The sequence below is a fragment of the Eublepharis macularius genome, chromosome 2, assembly GCF_028583425.1.
Source record: "Eublepharis macularius isolate TG4126 chromosome 2, MPM_Emac_v1.0, whole genome shotgun sequence".
Taxonomy (NCBI): Eukaryota; Metazoa; Chordata; class Lepidosauria; order Squamata; family Eublepharidae; genus Eublepharis; species Eublepharis macularius.
In genome coordinates, this window is record NC_072791.1 from 177,753,402 (window position 1) to 177,775,844 (window position 22,443).

General features: G+C 39.5%; 1 protein-coding gene across 1 annotated transcript in view; it reads right to left on the reverse strand.

Annotated features, from left to right (window-relative positions):
• The window catches only part of LRP1B (LDL receptor related protein 1B), a 1,076,743-nt gene that overhangs the window by 85,250 nt on the left and 969,050 nt on the right, over positions 1–22,443 (reverse strand). The window contains exons 72-77 of the mRNA XM_054970106.1: positions 20,792–20,914; positions 19,894–20,016; positions 18,942–19,079; positions 14,136–14,270; positions 7,247–7,366; positions 4,229–4,470 (exon numbers count right to left, since the gene is read on the reverse strand). Coding sequence (XP_054826081.1) covers positions 4,229–4,470; positions 7,247–7,366; positions 14,136–14,270; positions 18,942–19,079; positions 19,894–20,016; positions 20,792–20,914 — 881 coding nt within the window. The remainder of the gene's footprint in view (positions 1–4,228; positions 4,471–7,246; positions 7,367–14,135; positions 14,271–18,941; positions 19,080–19,893; positions 20,017–20,791; positions 20,915–22,443) is intronic.

Below are 22,443 nucleotides of genomic sequence, written 5' to 3' on the forward strand. Positions count from 1 at the left end.
AAAAGGTCAATTTAATCTCCAAACAGTATGCTATAGAACGCATAGGGTAATTTAGATTTTTTTTAAAAAATATACACATTTGCAGGGCAATCCTAGACAGAGTTAAACCCTTCTAAGCCCACTGACTTCTGAGTGTAGAAGGGTGTAACTCTACTCTTAAGTGCACTATCTTCAACCGTAAGAAAAAAACTTTTCACCATTAAAATGAAATTTAAATAAAATAACAGAATTCCCATACAAATACTATGTTGAAGTGATTGTGTAATGATTTAATCTAGGAAACCTGGTTTAAGTTTTTTTGGAACCTTCTGTAATAGAGGATCTGCGTTCCTAATACCTAAAAACCATTAATTCTTTATAGATATTTTTTGCCATTTTATTTATTTTTTTATACAACCATTAGGTGACCCTGACATATGAGAATTTTAGGTATATGGTGTACCTTTGATACACCAAGTTAATTAAATCTGTATCATTTGTTGTGGGTTGAAAGCGGCAACCCCAAGATTTTTAGGAGATAAATGTGAGTTGAGCTGACTCTTTATCTGGATGGAAGGTAGTTTAGTTTTATTTAAGGATGCAATTATGTAACAGTTAAAGCAGTATCTTTATGTGAAAAAATATGACAGAGCCTCACAAATTCCTAATCCATTTCTTTACAGCTTTTTGGTGATGATAGTCTCTGCACTGATGGTGGGGAAATGGGCCACTTTCGTAGACCTTAGGAATGAATATCCTGATGTGGACCATCCGTAGCCTACACTTAACATTTCATTTCCAAAAAAAGTCTAATTCTTTTCCACAGCAGTGGAACCATTTGGGTCAAGGATTAGGATCTATCGTTTTTTCTTCTGCAATAAACAAAAATTGTTCTACAAATTTTGAAAATTACTACTTAGTATAATGGCAATAAATTGCAAAAGCACTCTGGACCATATTTGCTGGGATGAAAAAAATAAAGAAATTCAAAGAATCATTTTTAGAGATCAAAGAAACAGGTTGAGACTTTATGAAAGAAATCTATGAATAGTTAGTAGATTCAAAAACGTGAGTATTCTTGAAGAAACATTCGAAGTGAGAATGTGAAGAAAGAAACTAGCATTCTTGAAGTTCAGGATACTGGCAACATGGGGATCCTAGATCTAGCATGTCAGAGCTGTTTTAACTTCTGCTTCAGATGCTCACAGTGATATGCAGAGTAAATTGTCTTCTAAATATACAGTTAATTTCTCATACCAGCAAACTTGAAAAAGTTGACATGCCGATCCTAGTACTGGTTTGCACTAGTGCAAGCAGCAAGATTAGCATGTTTAGTGAAATTGACAAAATCCAAAAGAGCCAATGTAATAAGATCCCCATACTGCTAGCCTAGGTACTTATTTCCGCTAATTTCCTATAGCGCCACTGTTATTTTTAGTGTACAATAACATAGTTTCTTTACTATACAAAACCAGTCATTTGGGAAGCTATTGTCTGTAAAAACATGAAGAATGAGCTGACTCAGTTCTCACAGCTCCATCTTGATTGTTATTGATACTGTGTCTCAAAGATCTTATGTTGAATTTCATAGAACTTTAAGGAGCAGAACCCAAGGAACAAAGAAAGAACTCTTCGTTCTCCTATCCACTTGTGCTGACTGTGGAAAAAATATCCAAGTCCCATTAATTCAGGCATCCTGGAAAAAATAATACACATATGCTGCATATGTTGCAATTGGGCAAATGTCATAAAAATGAAAATAGTAAACCACTTTAAAACTAGTCCTTCATTACTTTATCCTTACATTGTCAGATATTGTGTTTTTATTGCACTACAGCATTTGTTTGCCACTGAATTATTTTGTCCATGAAAAAATCCAGTTGCAAATGACAGCTCTATTATAGCAATTGTACAGCAACTATGTGTGGATGCAGCTTGTATGACAAAATGCTAAAAAAATCAAAAGGAAAAATACTTATGTTATACTAAGAGCTAGTTCTGAAGGAGATTCTATCACATTTGATATCTATGTCATGTGGATATGTGCTCCCAGTGCACTCTAAAAATAGATTTCCTGATGTTCCCAGCATCTGCAAAACCAAGAAAGAATGGGAGGGTGGGGGTTTACAAGTGTGAATCCCCTTGGATTCACTGGAACTTCCAGATCAGGTTGCTGTTCAAAAGCAGACTGGTGGAAGGACAGAAGAGTGGGACTAAAATTTGACTGCAAAATCCATCCAAATAGGAGTTCACAATCATCCCTACTAAGGATCCTCTTCTTAATTTCAAAAAATTCAAGGGCAATAGTTAGAAATTCTTATGGAAAATATATCCAGTCCAAAAATATACTAAGGTATTTTTGCATCTATTCAGGAATCCCAATCATATCCAGGATTCTCAGATATACTGATATTGTTCCTATTCCAATTGATCACAGAAATATTTGAGAATAACTGGGGCTGCCATTTTAAAGGTTGTAGCAGCTTGGTTTTTTTTTCCCTTTTCAGGTTTCCTGGGCTCTCACAGGCAAATAGCATTGAATGTTAGGGGGAGCTCAACTGCCTGTCCAGTCACAGCAATCTCACATCCCACAAGCTGGCCTCCTGGCTGCAGGTTGATATGTTTTGGAGTGCATACTTTTGGCTGCGCTACTGTGCCTTACTTTGGTTCTGCTGTCAGCAGTCATGTTGGTTCTGCTGAGATTCTCTTGTTTGGCACTAGTTCCATCGGGCTTTGTTGGCTCTTTTACAATAGGAAGCTTTTGGTCAGTGGTTGCTCTTGTGTTGTTCTTGTTTGGCTCATTGGTTGCTCTAAGGCTTCTTTGCCCACCATAGGAAACAATGTAGAGTAGCTTGGGGCACCCTATTCAGGGGCCCATAGAATTTGACCCCTTGAAACTTAAAGACCCCCCCATCTATTTGAAACTTGGAGGGTCTTTAGAGGACAGGTAGCCCTCACACTGGTGCAACTTTGGTGTAATTTACATTAAAAACAGGTCCTCCATCCCCTGAAAAGACCCCCCCCCCGGGAATAATGGATCTGGTTAATTTCGGATTCCTGGAAAAAAACCCAGATCTGAATATAAAACCAGTATGGGATATTCCAAATACAGGAATACTGCAATTTATGGCCTTTTTGATACTCAAATCTGAAAAATACCAATTTCTCATATGCTTAAGTGGCAACTAGAGAAGCTGTTGAGACATTCAATATATAAAGAGGGAAATTAAACTGGCTGGAAGGAGGAGGACTCAAATTGATGCTGCTTTGTTTTTTGGAACTGACACAATTTACAGACTAGGACTGTCTGTCAGGATACTTGTTGATCTCCACTTATTCCATGAAAAAAGGCAAATGGGGAGTTAATGTCTATAGTATATATATTAGCTATAATTTACAGAATACAGGGAATCATTTCAAAATTGGTTTCAGCTGAAATGCAAATGTTTGTTTTACAGCTTGGCTCACAAAGCCCATTTTGACACTGTGGTTATAGTCTAATAATAGCATTGGATACCAATTTGTTAATAATGCTCTAAAGAATGCACTTGAATGTTGTTATGCAGCAACAAGTCTGTCATATTTGTGAACATAAATATAGATAAGTAAAATATATGTATATGTATGTAAAGATATAAAATTACAAAAATACTTTCAATTTAGCAGTATATGCTATTTATAAATAATATCTAGAACCTAGGAGATACATTGTCCCAATCTGGATAGCCCAGGCAAACTCGATCTTGTCACATCTTGGAAACTAGCAGCATCAACCTTGGTTAGTAACTGAATGGAAGACCTCCAAGGAACACAAGGGGTTGCTATGTAGAGGCAGGTGAGGGTAAACCATCATACTAGTCTCTTGTCTTGAAAAACACAGCAGGGATTGCACTCACCATAAGTCAGCTATGACTTGACAACCCTTTCCACCACCAAGAGATCCATCAGAACATTTTGCATGTAATATTTAGTTAGACCCTTCTACTGGACAAATCAGGATGAAATGGGAGTATGTCCATTAAAGTAATTTGAGGATGACATTGAAGATGCTTGCTTTGTCCAAATTTTGCAGAATTATAACAATTAACTTCAATGGTGGGTAGAAATCCTAATATTATTACCAGTTTGTGGCATTTTAAATTACGTGATTAACAAGCACAAAAATTTGAATTAAATCTTGAACGACTATGATAAAAATTATTATACATAATACCCAAGCTAAACAGAAATACCCTTTCAGTTTACTTACTATCACACCACTACCGCTTTGTCGTCTTTCTCCCTGATGAACCTTTTTATAGAAAATTCCTCCAGGATTAAACTGAGTACTCCAAATAATCATTTCTCCTTGATAATATAGATCCATTCCAGTTATTCTTGAATTGTGTTCAATGTGTGTAATCTGTTGATGAACATCACTGTAGTTGAATGGATATATAAAACCCAGGATATCAGTGTCATTAGCAATGTAGAGAACTTGGTCTTCAGAGCCTGGAGGTTATTGTAATGAAATACAAAAATAAAGTAAATTTCAGCTACCAAGAATTAATTTTCTTTATGTATGTTAAATATTCACAAAGAATTTATTTCTCTAAACTGCCATTGCAGTTGCCCCACCCCGTCCCCACAATTTAATCTTGTGTACTTTGACTTAAGTCAAGGGGACAGTGGCAATAAAAGTCCAGAACTGAGTGCAGCATGAAATAAAATCCTGTAAATTAATAGTCTGTCTTTAAGCAAATTTCAATTTAGTACCAATTTGATTTAACACACAAATGTCACATATGTAGGAAAATAAAGAATGTGTTAAGCTTTTGATTAACCACATTATTAAATCTCCTTTCTTGCAAGTTTTTCAAAGTAATAAAAAAGCAAATTGGTAAATGTATGTTCTCTTTTTTAAATGCTCATTCTCTATGCAGCCTTACCATTTTATTAGAATTAAGTGTGAATATGGTATCTAGTTAATATCTTACTGCTAAAATTTACTATAAAAGCAGCCCTCTTGATATGAACAGATATTATAAAAAACATTAACTTTTAGCAAGGGATTTTGATTATTAGCTCATGATCTATGACAACTGCATTGACATTCCAGTAAAGTATACTAATTTTAACTGCTATAATAATTGATCTTTAATTGTGTGGGTTAGATAGATCCAAAGAACCATGAAAAAGGGAACAGAGCTGCTAATGCTTGTCTGAAAATGCTTGCACTAGAGATCAAGCAATACTATAATATGTATTTTCTGTAGTAGTAATTATGCTTCCACTTTCTCAAGAGGTTGCACAGAACATCTTGTGTAAGTAGGAGAACTCCTTTTGATTTAGCTTCACTTTTCTCAAGCAGGGCTGTAGCATGAGGTATAAAACAGCCCTTTTCCTGAGTGCAAGGGTAACTTTGGATCCCAAAGAGCTGTTCAAGAGTTTTTGAAAATGGACATATAAATAAAATAACACAAATTCTAATTCAGGACTCATTTACAGCTCATAGTATTTTACATAGTTTTTGTTATCTTAAATTACTGGTTCCTTAATTAGAAATTACAGCTACCAAAATTAAATTAGATTTTCTTTTCAGATGAAACATCTGTTTCTAGGAAAGAGCTTTAATGGGACAGTATAATCCTTAACAGTCACCAAATTGTAACACACTTTTAAAGCAAATTTGGAAGTTTCTTCATTTAGTGAGATTTCGAAGAAATTTCAAAAACAAAGCATTTCAAAAGATTAGAAAAGAACCTCAGAAGTTTTTCTACACATCTATATCATCCAGGTAATGCTATCGATACTATAATTCTAAGATCCGTTTCACAAGGGAACTGTAAACAAAGACTTTCCTGACAAAAGCAGGTTGGCTTGCAAGAGAAGTAAAAAAAAAAAATCACTTAAAAATTTAACCCCATAAAATCAGTGTAAAACAAATTAAAGTTTCTTGCTCGTATTTACTTCAAAGATCTTTTTAAAATAAAGACGACAGGCCTGCCTCAAAAAAATAACGTTGGGGGAGAGTAGGTGACCGTAGATTATATGACATATGATCATTCTGTAAGTTAATGGCAACATCTCAACACTAGCTATCTCAAATAAGGCCCTGAGAAAGTTTTCTACATACATGATTTTTCAAGCATAACATACATCAATACGAAGTTGTATTATGCAGTGAGTTGGTATTATCTGTTAATTCAGGGCACGATATTTCTTAGCATAAGGGTACAGCATCTATAAAGAAAGATCCCTTCTGTGCGGAGCAAATTACTTAAGATCCAAATCTTACCTCATGTGGAAGGGCTAAATGGAGATATGGAAAACATGTATGGCTTTCCCATTACATGGAACCACCCTGGTGCACTGCTTCCAGGAGGGATACTGCCAGATTTCATAAACCTACTGTTTTAATTAGTGTTGTTATGGGAAGCAGAATTTCTTTATCAGAAATTCACTATTTTAGATACGACCAGTGATTCCTCTTATTCTGTTTAAAAAGAGGAATTTCTCTTTCATTTCTCTGTATTTCCTGTTTATCACATGGTGTTGCTCTATGTGCTGTTTTGTAAATTCTCTATGTGCTGTTTTGTAAATTCAGGGTTTTTTGATGTTACACACCACAGGATGGTACACTAGCTACAAACTAGGAAGGTCTGGGATTACATTGCCTGCCTCTGAACATCCAACCAGTGAAATTTTGAAATATTGCAGAACTTCCCTCCCTGCCCCTCTTCTCTGCATTGCTCTTTTGATCAAAATGGAATTGATTTGAAACAGACTCCAAAATTCTGAAAAGAAATGGATGTTCGATTTCAGGGAGAAATTGTTTAAAGAGTATTTAAGATAATTTCTTTTAACAATGCTAGTTTCAACCTTTGTTCTCCCTTCTTCCATATTTATGCTGTTTTCTGTTACTTGGGGCAGAATTTCTTCATATTTAGGCACATTTTAGTTCTTTTGCTTCAATTACATATGAATAATATATTATGTATAAAGTGTTATACAATGATGTAAAAGAAACAAACAAAATGGGAATACTAGCAACAAAAATAGTTGAATAAAAAAAGAGACAATGGCAACATACAGACTGTAAAAAGTAAACTAAAAAAGGAGTCATATTCACAAATCCCTAGCTTTTAACATGTCAATATATTGGGGTAAGGAAAGGACAGAAATGGGGCTGAATTGAATATTCTGAGAATCTTGCTGTGAATGAGCATTATGCCCTCATATCATGCGGTATGCCCAGCGGTATCAACAATTATTTTTCCAGAATTACCTTTTGCAATGCAGCTACTATTCCTTTCTTTATAGTTTTTTTCACATATACATTTGTATGATCCTTTTATATTGGTACAGAGTTGGGAGCAGATACCAAATATCACACATTCATTGATATCTAGAAAATAAAATAAAATAGCTAAGTTGCTTCACTCTTAATACATCACAGTTGTTAGAATCCTTGGAACCCCCCACACCAGCCTGAACAGTAAAGGATCCACTGTAGTTTTTTGCAGACTGAAGGGATTTCTGTCCTTGGGGGGGGGGCACAACTTTCTTGCCTCCCCCTCCAGCTACCGCTCAAAAATGCCCCCTGAAATGGCACTCCTGGGGGACATGTGTTGCCTTGGTTAGTAAGTTCACCTTTTGGACGTAGGTAATACATGGGAGTTGAGGAACAGCATGGAGAGGAGGATTAGTAAAAATTACCCCTCATTCTGCCCACAAAAATTAGCCAAATTCCACAAAATACTCATGTTTAGGCTTTAATACATTCCTTTGAGAGAGAGATCCCCTAATTTAGGGACAGCATAAAAAATGACTCTCTGTTACTGCCTACAAGGGCTTTCTCTAGCCAAGATAGCCATGGGCCCAACCCACAGCCCCTTCATGCCAACATGTACACTTCTATGTAAATAGGGAAGCAGTTTGTAACTAGGCATAAATGGTTATAAATGACTCATCCTCAGAAGTTCCTAAAAATTATTTATACTGAAATTGAGTGGATTTAAAGTAGGTAATGTGCGGTCTTCTGTCTAATTATTCCCCACTCCATTCACTTTCCACTTTCACTTCATCTCTATTAAATGTTCTATAAAACAGTTTAGCCCATAATTTTTATTTGAACTGAGCCATTTATAACACTTCATATATGTTAGGTTAGGTTTAAAACAAAAAATACCTATAGCAATAAACCAAAGAACTTTAACCATTATTTCCATGATGTAAGAAGGCTCACAATTAAGAGAAAGTTGTTCTCCAACAATAGAAATGTTGTTATATGCTGTCCGCAGCTAGAAATCCTAGCATGCCCTCAGCTGGCACTTATCTTCAGCCAGCATGAGATCCTACGTGAATTGTTCTGTTTTGAGGAGGGCTGTGCTATTGCTGGCATCCTAGAAGAACCTGGATTGGACCAGTAAGTCCATCTGCTGCCATAACCAGCTTGCTTTCTCTCTCCTCACCCTGGAATATTTGCCTCTGTGTGCAGCTGCATTCGTATCCCAGGCCTCTGTTAAATTCACCTTTTCCCTTCAGTCTCATTCATTTGTAGCCCATTCTAGTAGTGGTGGCAATATGTAAGGAAACATATCCTACAGGTGTGTAAGCTCTCACATAATTTGAAGAGTCTGTCTTTGTTTAGCCTATCTTGGAATCCCTGGTCCCCAAATATCAATTTGGTCATTCATTTGTATTTATCCCTTGCTTGTATGTAAAGTATATTGATATGCTTATAAATATGAAGTGAAAACAGTGAAACTTGGGCCAAATTACATGTTACCCTGACATATGTTAGAACATGTGTGCCTAACCCGACTCAGTCAAACGTTAAAGTGGGGAGGGAGTAATCTTTAAAAACCTTTTTAAATGTCTGTGTCACCCTAAGCAGCTCCAAATGCTGGGAAGGGGAAGGAGAAGCTTCATGCTTCCCTCCCAGTCCATTTTCACCCTGGGAATAGATATGTGGAGCTAGAAGAAGTGACAAACAGTGTTGTGTGGTATGGTGTAGAGGTTAGAGTGGCAGACTAGGATCTTGGTAACCCAGGTATGATTATCTGCTCTGACATGGAAGCCTGCTGGGTGACTTGAGCCCATCACATGCTCCTAGGGTTCTTGTGAAGTCAAAAATCAAGGAGAGAAGAATGATGTAAGCTGCTTTGAGTCATCATTGGGGAGAAAGGGGCATAAATGCAGTAAAATAAAAATAAATAATTTTCTGCTGGCAAAAATGCTGTGGGAAAGAAGCATGAAGCCTACCCTCTTGTAGCATATAGAACCATGCAGGGCAACAAAGTCATTTTAAGAGGTTTTTAACGGTGAGTCCTTGCTCTAATATGAGTCCAGATTACAAGTCTGATTGGGCACCCATGTCCCAACATATGTATTTGGGCCCTTTATGCAGTTCTAGTGGATTGAGGCAGTTGGGAGGCAGACTTCCCACATGAAAAGTTGCAGGTATACTAAGTTCTGTTATCATTTAGCTTTTCAGTGGTACCTCACTTTACTACACTAGCAAACAGAAGGCAGAGATGTGCAAACATATGGAACATTTTTTTTATAAGATCTGGGAATCACTACAAGTAGTTATATCTAGGGGTGTGCGCTTTGGGTATCTGATTTGGGTTAAAAACCTGAGTATCTGATTCAGGTTAAAAACCTGAATTGGCCTGATTTGGAATTACCGAAGCAAAGCTTTCTGAAGGGAACGCTTTTTTCCCAGTTGCTGGTGTGTTGGGGGGGAGGGGGGGAGCTGTTCCTATTATTTGCAATTTAAAAGTTTATTGTTAGGGTTTTAAATTTTTTCCCCTTCTTGGGAAACTGGTATTTTAAGTGTGAGTGTGCTGAGGAGGGTCTAAGTAAGGGTCAGGTAGGGCCTTGCTCAGGAGTTTTGATTTTAATTGCTGTGTTTAAGTGGTTGGACCTGAGTTTTTAATTTTAATTTAATTTTGGATTAGCTACTTTGCTGTGTGTGCAAGTGTGTGTGTAAGTTTGTGTGTGTCTGTTGGGGAGTTGTGTGATTAAGAGGGGGCTTGAGTGCATTAAGGTTTTTATCTGTGCTTTTTAAGTTTTCTGTGTTTCTGCCTTGTTTTGGAGTGAGTGGGCCTGTGTATTTGTGTGTGTGTGTGTGGGGGGGGGGTTAGCCATTTAATTTTTCAGTGGGTGGGCTGTGATTATTTGGGGGGGCTGAGTTTGTTAAGTTACTTCTAATTTTTTTTCAGCTTCCTTGCTATATTTCTGTGGGGTGCGTGGGTGGGAGTGGGACTTAGAGTAGGTGGGCTTCCTGGGTTGGGGGGTTTCCTGTGGTTTTGCTTTGCTTTGCTATGATTAATTGGGGGGGCTGAGTTTGTTAAGTTACTTTTAAACTTATTTCTTGCTTCTGGTTGTTTACAGTTGTTGTTCTGTTGGTAGGGGTTGCTGGTGCTCTTAGTAGTAATTATAGCTGTGTTTGGTTAGCATACTTTGGGTTTCCAAGAACAGTTCTACTTAATTTTAAATAGTGTTTTTAGAAGGTAGGCTACTTGTAGGCCTTCACTGAACATTTGTCCTCTGAACTAAATTGATAGGGAACCAAGGGTAGTTCTCCCCATTAAATAGAATTCAGTAGGAAAAGAGCTAGTTAGAGTCAGGTTCTGTTCAAATTGGGCAGCCCTTCATATGAATATATATATTCATATAATTGGGGAGCCCTTCATATGAATATATACCCCCTTAAGTAGGGTTTCCCTGCCCATTTCTGCCACCCTTGGAGCCAGGTCGGCCATATTTTTTCTAATAGGCTTTCCTTTATATTGGGGTTTAGGTCCAGCTCGATTCCTAAAGAGGAATTCAGTTGTTTGGTAGGTTTAGTTTCACAAAAATAAATAGGGCCATTTAAAAAGGTATTTAACTGACCATCTCCAATAGTAATAGAGCCACAAGAAACATAGATTTAGAAATAGGTAGATAGGTTTTTAAACTAAATTGTAAACTAAATTTTGGGCTTCTTTTTTAGAAACTTAACAGGTAGTTAGTGTAAGTGGAGCAGAAAGAATGGCTGATAGGAAAGCTGAAAGGGCCCCAGGGGAAAGGCCAGAGGTAAGTCTAGAGGGGTGGAGGGGAGGGGGGAGTGCTGTGGCTATCCCCCCATCTGAGCGGAGGAGGCCCTCCCCTGCGCTGCTGCCATTCACCAGCCTGGCTTCTGGTGACAGGAAGAAGGTTCGCAAGGACCTCTTTCCTGAGGCAGCTGCTGGAGGGCCACCCCCAAAACAGGTGTCTGAGGCAGGGACTGGCACTGGGCAGGGGCCTGCTGCTGAGGCTCCCCCTCCTCCAGCAGTTGAGACCCAGCTGCTGGAGGAGGGGCAGCATGTGGTGTCTCCTGGGATGACTGTGGGACACATGACTTTTCCAGCGTTTCTGCTCACCCCAGGGACCCGTAGGATGTTGGAGGAACTACAAAAGGAACCCCCTGCTGGGCGGTCCTCCCCTGTTTTCTCTGAGGCCAGCAGCAGGAGGCTGTGCAAGAGGAAAGGGTGCTGGAGGAAGAGGAAGAGACTGTAGTGGAAGAGCCCACATCTCTGCCCCTTCATTCTCATCCATCTCCAACTGCCCAGCCGAGAGTGGGACATGGTGTGTCTGGCCCAAGCACCTCACAGGAGGTGTCTCATGGGCAGCCCGTAAGCACCTCCCATGTGTGGTGCGGGGCCCCCATTACCTCCAATATCTGGAGTCACTTCCAGATAACGGAGGACCCCCGGTTTTCCCAGTGCCGGCACTGTAAGCAACAGATCAGTCGCGGGAGGGATGTGAACCATCTCTCCATGTCGGGAATGTGGAACCACCTGAAGAGGCAACACCAGGCGGTGCTTCTTCGGGGGGAGACTTCGAAGCTGCTGATAGGATTGCCTTCCCATGTGTGGAAATGCAAAAAAAATAAATCAAGGTCATTTGGAAGCTGAACCGCGGAAAACCACTAGTGAGGAATCACCCTTTGTTTGCTGTTGTAAAATGTTGTAAACTGTTGTTGATGTTAAATTTAAAATGTTCATGTTGAAGGGGTGGGGGAGGAGTGGGGCAGGTAGGGATGGTGCGGGTGGGGGCCAGTTGATGATGAAAGCTACCTCCTAACACTACCTCACAGGTGTTTTCCAGTTCAGCCTGAAGCTGGCAGGGAGGGGGGGACCCCTGCAACCATGCTCTGCAAATACCATTGTGTTGTGCTTGTGACCAGATGCTGTTCTGCTCTGTAGTGTTTCCCCACTGGCTGAATTCAGAGCCTGCCTGCAGGAAATGGCAATGGTTCTGCTGGTTTAATTTGCAAGAGTGTCCCCCAGTTTATTTTGGTTTAGGAGGAATGACTGTTTGTCTTCATGCTGTGAAACTTAAAGCCAAGGAATAAAATGTTTTTTGCAAGCAATTGTGTGCGTTTCTGTGATTCTCTCTGGTACTATCTAGGAGACTGTTGTGATGTGTTGTGCTGTGCCTTCATGCTGTGAAACTTAAAGTCAAGAAAGAAATAAAGTGTTTTTGCAAGTAATTATGTGTTTGTGATTCTCTGGTTTGAAGTTAGCTGTGGTACTACTATCTAGAAGACTGTTGTGATGTGTCACGCTAGTGTCATGTGCCTTTAATACTGTAACTGGAAGCTAAAAAATAAAATTCTTTTAACTTGATTCAATGTGTGTTTGTGTGTTATTCTCTGGTGTGAAGATTAGTTCCCATCATAGGGAACAATGGGGAGTGGCTGGCCAGCCTGCTTTGGGGGTGGTGAGGAACTTAGCAGTGTGTATCTTTGGGGCTGTGGGGCTGTTGGGGGGTAGACTGAAAGGGAGATTATACCTGTGGCCATGGATGCCACATTCCATGTGTTCCGGCTGTGGGAGTCTAGATTTTCTCATAACAGGAACCAATGGAGAGTGGCTGACCAGTTACTGCAGGGGTGGTTAGGTTTTTTTCAGGGGGGAGGGGAGTGTGGTTCTGATGGGTTGCTTGGGGTGTGTAGTGTAGCCAGACTGCGGCTGTGGCCATTGGCAGCCCCAATCCATGTGTTTCTGCTGTGTGGAAATCTTCCCCACAGTAGAAATAAAATGATGTGGTGGGATAAAATGTCCCCCCAAAGTGCAATTTCCCTGAAACTTGGGGGAGGGTGGGAAGAGAGGTATGAGCAGGTGCCCTGAAAATTGGGTGCATTTTGTTTGCAAATTGCCACCCCCAAGCCACCTAGAAAGATCACTTGTTTGCCCATAGGGAATAATGGAGAGTGGAAGAGGATGGGGGTTCCTTCTTTGGGAGGCCATAACATGGCCCCCCTAAGTCAATCCTTCTGAAACTTGGGAGTAGTTAGAGGAGAGTTAGGAGAAGGTCCCCACCAAGTTTGGTTCACTTCATTAAAAAATGCCCCTCACAGGCTTCCGGAAAGCCGGGAGCATGTTCCCCATTGAAAATAATGGTTGAATCTTTATGAAGCAAACCCGAATCTTTCTGAATTGGGAATTCCGAAGCGGCTTGCCACTTTGGAATTCCTTTTATTCTGAATTTTTCCTGATTCAGGTAATCTGAATCGAAAAACCTGAATCACCTTGGCCCTGCACACCACTGTTTATATCCCCTTGTGAAATCTTAATAATGAAGACTTAGTGTGCTTTCATAGCCATTGGAACTCTATGGTTTACTAGCTACGCCCATAATCTGAAAATGTAGCAATGAAAGAAATGGGTTACAGTCCAATACAGAGCAGATTCTATAAACAAAGATTTAATTTACTGAACTGCTTCTAAACGAATGTCAAAATTTAATAAAAATGCTATGTTCATTCCCTACTGTATTATTTTTTTTTAATTTACATAGGTGAAGTGGGACATAACAAAGGTAATCATGTTCTATAACAAAGGTAATGATGTTCTTAGAGGTCTGCAATTTTTCATTATATTTTCACTGGCTAATTTACTAGTTTTTAGTTCATTTCAGTTCTTCCAAAATAAAGTGACATTCCATGACCACATGGTTGTTAAGACGCTCTTCTGACATTTAACTTACTTACAGTATAATCCTAAGAACATTTTCCTGGGAGTAAGTACCACAAAATAGACCTGAGTAGGAATCTTTGTAGATTAATTTAGGATTGCCATCTTAGTTATTTTTATGAACTATATTTAGATACAAGGATTCCAGAGCGGCTGCTAAGTAAATACCTTCACATTGCCAGTTTCTCCTGTTCCTTTGAAATCCAGGCTTACACTGGCAGAAAAGAGATGTTTTGGTTTTATTACAATATGCATCATCTCCACAAGGATTCACGTTATTTTCACAACTATATTCAGTAAGGCCTGAAAGGAAATAAAAAGGAATATAAAATCAAATCATATGGGTTCCTTTTTAAAAATATTTGTACACATTAGCAACTAAGAGCGGAACTACAAGTGACAAAAGGCACAGGTTGGACACTTGTCAGCTTCCCTCAAGTTTTGATGGGAAATGTAGGCATCCTAGTCTTGCAGCTTGGCTCTCTGACTGCTGTCCAATGGACTTTTCAACTGTCACTTGTCCAACATTCCGCCAAGCTGCCATCAAAACTTGAGGGAAGCTGACAAGTGTCCAACCTGTGCCTTTTGTCACTTGTAGTTCCGCTCTAAGCTCATATATAATAAATTTCATATACTAAGGAAAGCCTCTTGTAGACAACATCCTTTACATAGAGAAGGTACAAGGTTTACCCCTTGGAAACTCCAGTTAAAGGACCTCATGAACCTCATAGAGATGAACTTTCTCTGCCTGAGACTCTGAAGTACTGCTGCCAACCGGAGCAGATGATACCAAGAGAGATGGACCAATGGTCTTAACTTGGTATTAAGCAGTTTCATTTTATTGAGTAATCATGGCTAACCTCTCCCCCCCACACACAGGAGGAGCAATTCAGTTTTAATTTTGTTTTTAAATGAGTTAGCCTTTATTGTTGCGGCTTGCAAACAAGAAACAATTACCATGAGGGAAGTTTATATTTGTGCACCATTTGGGCATACACTGGGAATTTTTTTCCTGAGTTTCACAAACCAGAAGCCTTGAAAGACCTGCCAAGCTGTTCTTTTAAACTCTGCCAAATTCTTAAAAAAGCAATTTAGTGTTCGATATGAGAGTTGCTCAAAAAGAAAAGCAGAGAAAAGTAGTACAAATGTTACCATTTTCTTTCCATATCCAATGCAGCTTTAAAAGCTCAGCAGAGTTTAAACCTCGGAGGTTGTGTGTAACTTCTGAGAAGAAAGCGTCATGAAGCAAAGATGATTGTACGATACACATTGTACAATAGTGCAGCCTATGGTTACTGAATCTCAGAAATCAAAACCTCTCTCATGTGTATTATTCCTAGCTCCTACTGGCTACCTAGCCCCAATAAATTAGCATAAACATAATTACAATTTTACTTAAAGATACTTCTTTGAATATGAGTAAAGAGACAGAACATTTCAAATAGAGAGGAATTCTTAAACAAACAGGTTCTAAGATGAATGCTGTCAGAGTTCAGGCTAGATTTCTAATCACCTCATATTCTAATCATCTAATGTTTAAGTAAGGATTTCTTGAAAGCTTTTACTAGGGCCTAGGTTGTGTGACACAAACAAAGGATGAAATTAGGCAAGGCAACAGGATATCCATGAATGGACCCCACCCCCTATTTTTTAACTTCACTGCAGCTTCCTAGACCTGTGATTTGTATATGAATCAAAACATATAGAGAATAATTTTTTTTACACCTTCCACTTCCCCTGATTTTTTTTCTAATCTGAATGACCCCTCAAGGCTTTTATTTGTTCTTCAAGTTATGTTAATGTACTTAAATATAACAATAAGAAAGGTGTTTTACACTGTATAGAATTCCATACCATAATAGCCTCCGCATTTATTTTACAAGATTTTTACCCCACCTTTCTGCCCTCAGAGGGCCACCAAGACAGCTAATAAAAATCAAAAAACATCAATAAAAATATAACTTAAAACCATTAAAATCAGCACTCATATACGTTATTAAAACAGTTTAAAACTAGAGCTTAAAATGAATACAAAAGGTAAAAAAAAACCATTAAAACATTGGGGGAGGGGGAGGGCTCATTGAAGGAATGTCAAGTGAAACAAAAAGGTCTTCACTCCCTGATGAAAGACAGCAACAGAAGAGAACAGGTGGCTCTCCCTGGAGAGAGTTTCAGTCTTAGTGCCACTACTGAGAAGGCCCCCTCCTGTGTTGTTACCTGCCTAGTCTCTTAAGGCAGGAGTGCCGAAAGCAGGGCCTCCCAAGATGACCTCATTGGTCAGTGGGTTCATATGGGAGTCCTTCAGGTATGTTGATTCAAAACCATATAGCGTTTTAAATATATGCACCTTGAATTGTGCCCAGAAACAAATTGGAAGCCAGTATAGATAAGACAGGACTGGAGTGATATGGTCCCCACAACACACTCCAGTCAGCATTCTAGTCTCAGCACTCTGCAAAAACTTCTTGATACTTTTCAAGGGCAGCCTCCTGTAAAGCAGATTTCAGTAATCTAATCTTGATGTAACCAGTTGGCAAGAGGCACCCTTGGCCACAGCTGTCACCTGATTATCCAGCAGTAGGCATGACACCACAGCAAAACAGCAACAACACCCCCCCCCACCCTCATTAGGTGTAACATGCGTAAGGTTTGGATAGCATGACTTTATCAAAACCATCCAACACAAGAAGAATCAATTACAATTTTATTTCAGCATGTATCTCCTAAATTAAAAGGTGGAAAGAATAGGTTTCTCTCCTATCCTGGTTTTGCTGTAGGAATTTTTGCTGCAGAAGTTTTTAAGTATCCTTCTCATAATCTAATTCTGGTTATTAAATCCATGTTGGAATGTTGAGCGGAGTCAAACAGCATCACTATACCAAGTGTTATTATATGCAGCATCCGTTCTTTAGCAATATGGTATAGGTTTTCTGCTTCTTCCTGGCTGCCAATTGTAGCAAAACAAGTGCAGCAGCCTCTTAAGGATTAACAAGATTTATTCCAGCATAAGAGCAAGCTCATTTCTTCAGATGCAACAGAAGGAAAAACAATGTCCTCATATTTATCCAGAAAACTACAGAAATGGGGGCGAGAAACGGAAAGGAGTTGAGCAAAGAGGTCTTTTATCATAAATCAGGTATGATTATTTCAGGGACATATCTATTGTAGTCCTACCTTAAATTAGTAACAAAAATATGGATTAATTGCTATAGGTAATATACAATTTATAGTTCAGTATTAGACATGGGCATGATCGGAATTATGGACTGAAAATTACCCCGATTTTGGCATTTGCGCCATCGGGACCGGGCTGATCGGTTCCGTCCACGGCTCCTGGTTCAGCGCTTGGGTGGGGTGCTCTATCGGGTCTCGATCGGATCGATCAGTTTACGTTCGGGATTGCAGTCTGCAGACAGTCTGGTGCCAGCCATCTGTTCCCGAGGGAACGGAGCCCCATGGAAATGGAGCCTGGGGAATGCCGGAGCTGTTTGCTCTCCTTCTGTTGCCCTGGAAACGCGAATGGAAGCCCAGCTTTCCTTGATCAGCAGGGCTTCCTTCCAACCACGGAGCAGCCAGAAAAGTGCACGCCCGTCTCATCCATTTGGGAGAAGAGAGGGGAGGGCGGGGGAAGGGGGTGTTCTTCTGTAGCCATGGGCACTCGAATCTCATCCCTGCAAAGTCTGAGAGGCAGCTCTTACGGCCAAACACAGCCCTCCTGTGAAGCAGACCCAGGCTTTATAAATAGCCATGTGCTGCCCAACAAAGTTTTACTTTCCGCTCGCAGGTGGAGTGGGACAGAGGCGAGCTCTCGCTTGCCGCTTTTGGAGAGAGAAAGCGCAAGAGAGAGAGAGGGAGTTTTAGCTTTGGGCTTCAGCGGATAGGGAATTAGGGAATAGGGAGCTATCTCCTCTGGTTCCCCCCCCCCCATGACAGTACCGGCACACTCCCGTGGGGACAGACCCCCCCCAACCCCTGAGGGGAGGCGGCTCGCCACCACCTCCACAGGCCTGCCGGGCCCGGTGGCCGCCATCCTCCTCACCCACCATTCCTTTAGCGCTGGAAATCGCGGGGCGCCCTCCCGCGTCACCCTTCCCGATTCCTGATTCTGTATCGGAAATGGGACTTGATTGGTGAGGTTCGGGTATGTGGGTTCGGCGCCGCCGCAGAATCACAATCAGCTAAATCGGGATTATTTTTGGGATCGTGCCCATGTCTATTCAGTATCACTTGGTCAATCGTGACTGCTCGATCACACTATCAAGTGTGCCATTTTGTACACAATAGTGAATGGCAGAACACACACAAAACTTGTCTCTGCTGCAAGTTTTTCAGATCTGGAATGAGTGCATTTGGTTTGGAGGAATCTACATGATGTCCAATACAAAAGCAATTTTCAGTTGGATCCATTACAACATGACACAGCTTCTACGCCCAAATACCTTGCAAAAGAAGCATGAAGGGTACTAGAAACCTCTGAAAATTGTAAGAAGGAACTCCCCAAGGTAGGAACATCAAATAGGGCTGGCCTTTCTGGGTATCTAGCACTCCTGGATCATGCTGCTGAATCAGGCATCTAGGTTATAAGGCCCTATCTTGGCATTACCTACAGACGTGATCTGAAATTGATCACATCTTAAATGGATGGGGTGGGCTTCAAAAACCCACATCTCTTTGGCAACGGCAATTTAATTGCTGAAACAGAAACATCAAAAAGAAAATAACAAATCAAAGCCTTTGGCTGCAGAAATGGATCAGCCTCAGAAGCGCACTTTTCATTGGCTGATGGCATTCATTATTATCCAAAACAATGCATACGTATAAACGACAATACACAGGTTTCAAAGGTGCTTTCTCTTGTCCATATTAATTTAAAAGATAGAAGAGTATGCATTCTGTGTAGAAAAAGGAAGTCTTGTGTTACATTTTTTTTCTTCCACCGGAATACAAAACTGCCAGCATCTTAATCAAACTTACTTGTTTTGCAGCCTTGCTCATCTGAACCATCTCCACAGTCATCAAACTGATCACACTCCAGTTCCACTGGTATGCACTTCTTATTGGTACAAGCAAACTCATCCTTTTTACAAGGCCTTGTCTTATGTGTAGTCTTGTCTGCAAAAAGTTATAAATGAACAATCATCCCAAAACAAGTCTTCATATTTTTATTCATGGACTAAGAAAGTGTTGTGAGATATTAAGAATACAACCATCCCTTCTGGGTCCAGACCAGAGCGTAACCAGAAGCTCCTCATTTCCCCCACTGAGCCACAAAACATTCATGACACCAAACTTTTTTGCTACAATTGCCAGAGGGATACATTGTATGAGTACTATGGTACCTTAATTGCTCTCTCTTTCAAGAGGAGGAGAGGCAGAAATCCAGCAAGGCAGATAGGTGCTTGGAATAGAAAGTAGGCCTCCCCCTGACCTCTCTCCTTAGCTTGCCACTCATCAATAACAGTTCACATGGGAAGCCCACAAACTACATGCCAGATGCATGATCATGCCCGGGCTCTATCAATACCTTTGAGCAAGAACATGTACAAGTCCTCTAAAGGTGTTCTTCATCTAGGGAAGATAGGACCTGGATTAGCTTTTAGGTTGGCATCAGAATGTAAGAGCTAAATATGACTTGAATCATTGTTGGAGCAACTTGTCAATCTCAGATCTGTCTGCAGTCCTTCAGCCCAGGTCCTCTCTGCTACCACTTAACTCTGCTAACTACTTATCTAAGTAACAGCTGTTGGTCTCATATGATTTGTTCCATTTCTTATAGACTTCTCTACTCTTTGCCCTGCATCTAGTGGCTAGAACAGCAAATGATGCCTGCCTGCAGTATTGTCAAAAGGTAAAATTCTCACATTATCATAAATAAAATGAAAATGTTTCCTTTGGTGCTAGTGCAATACAAAATAAAATCACTTGCCACAATGATCCTCATCTGAGTCATCACCACAGTCATCAATTCCATTACAGATCTGTTCACGTCGCAGACAGACTCTGTTATTTCTGCACCGGTATGGTCTTGTTGGGGGACAGGGAAATTTTACTGTGAATCAGGGGGGGAAATATATGCTATAAATTAAAAATATTTTGTACATTGACATGTTTTAGGTTTGCTTCCATCAGACAAAAGTAGTGATAAGGCTTCATATGGCTTTATATTTATAATAGGCTTTTTTCTACAAGCACATACAATGCATTTTGATTTATAATGTAATGAGGTGTAGTTAGCTTTGGAAGAAAAAAAAGATACCCTAGTCAGTGTCAGACAGGATATTCTAGAAAACCTTTCTGGAACAAAGGATGGTTCCATAAGTTCAGTGATTTTTTCAGAAGTATATGAGACATCTACTATAAAACAAGATACAATCCTACAAGGAATCATGAAAGGGAATTCCCACCATATCCTCAAAATGTCCTCCTTCCAGGGTTTGCTCACAATGGCTTGAGCAGGCTGATTTCTCTACACACACATGCTACACACACATGTGCACACATGCACTTTAACCAACACCTGGATGATCCAGATATAGACGATCCAAACATGTCCCTCCCGGAGCAATTAGACTTGATTGGGCTAGTTTTTGAAAGGTTTTTTAAAATAAAAATTGTGGTTAAATTATGAAGTCATGTTTTGTGCTCCCAATTATATACAGACTCCCTACCTTCTTTGTACATATGTTGTCTGTTCAGTTTACTATTTGAAACAGTGATATGAATGCTTGAGCCACACAGAAATGAAGAGTCAAAGTGGGAACATGAAATGCCTAAAATGAGTTAAACCAAAACCAGCGACACACTGAAATAATGTAGACACTTACCACACATTTCAGGTAGTTCATCAGAGTTGTCTCCACAGTCATCTTCTCCATCACAAACCCAAAAATGAAGTTTGCAGAGTGAATTGTTGCAAAGGAACTCATCTGCTCTACATATATTCCCCCCTGAAAATTTCAAATATAATTTATTTCACTAAGTCCTTAATACATTATACTGTTTATTAATACGCATCACTATATCTTCCCTATCAGAAGAGGCAGCATTAATTTGAGGTTGCTACTATGTGTGACTTGACATGACAGGATATTCAATAAAAAGAAAGTGGTGATTCCTCTCAGGAATTTTTCTTTAGGAGAATCCTGCTCAAATCACTGATAGAAAGATTTTAGCACTTGCTGGTGAATGATAAAAGAAATTTCCTAACAAGAAATCATATAAAATTGCCATGCAATTAGTCAGTAGTTTTAAAGGTGAGTTAGTGAAATTCTGCATTCTTCCAGTTTTAAAACTGTATATCTATAAAAATAACATTTGTCTTTATGAAATCTCTTGTATGTGGTATTTAATATCCATATATACCGACTGGACACAAAAATGGGAGTTTGGCGCTAGCTCTTTCTCTCTTTCATCATCTTTCTTCCATGAATCTGTCCCTAGATACTGAAATGTATGGACAAACTGGAATTCAGTCCATACAAGACAAAGATTTTTTGATTACAGAATAGGGAGTGGTCTAATTTTGATCCAGTGAATTTATGTAATCTCTGCATTCATGATATCTAGCAAAACAGAGGGTGTTTTTCCATACGACATTATATACAGAAAAAGAAGGTTTTAAAAAAACAGTTACTCTGAAACATCAAAACAATGAAACCATACATTACATGATGCACACCTCTGAAATTAGCACACCTCTGAAATTAGCATATCTGTCAATTTAGAATAATACTCTTCTATGGCAAAGTTTAAAGGAATTTCCTCTATTATTAGACCATCATATTATGTTCTTAAATAGTACATTCCCATACCAATATGAAAAAACTAAATGAAAAAGTAAATAGAGAATATGTTTAAATTTATGTAAACAAATGCCTAGATATGTTACCTTGAAAAATCTTGAAATCAAGCTTAAGTGCAGTCACCCTGATCAGGGGTTGACAGTTCTCTATACAAGTATTGGACTAGTTTGTATTTCAATCAAGATTTTAATTATCCTTCCATTATATGTTTTATAACTGAAACAGATTATGCAGGAAAGGGGAATCTATGCAATGCATCAGTGCATCTTTCCCCATCATTACCTGGGCAATGACATTGTCTTCTTGACAATTGGGTCTTCACAAAGGCAGACCCTTCTCCGTGAATCGGCTTTGGAAATGTTTGTAAGTGGAAATGTGCAGACTTTAATGATAGGCTGCAATTCTAAATATTCTTCTCTGGGAGTAAGCACTAGAGAAACATTCTGTTTCATAGTTTCAGATCCAGGGATTCCGATCCAACTATGTCTTTTTTTAGCTGGGGCATTCCCAGGTCATATCTAATCTGTTTGCTTTTTTTGATATCATGAGCTTCAGACCTGATTTTTGCATTCTGTGTGATTTTAATGCCATTAAGAGCAAAATCAGCTGCCCCAAAGAGCTTGGAAACCCACATTACAAAGAACGGGGCCAACACTAACGGTAAGAAAAAACAT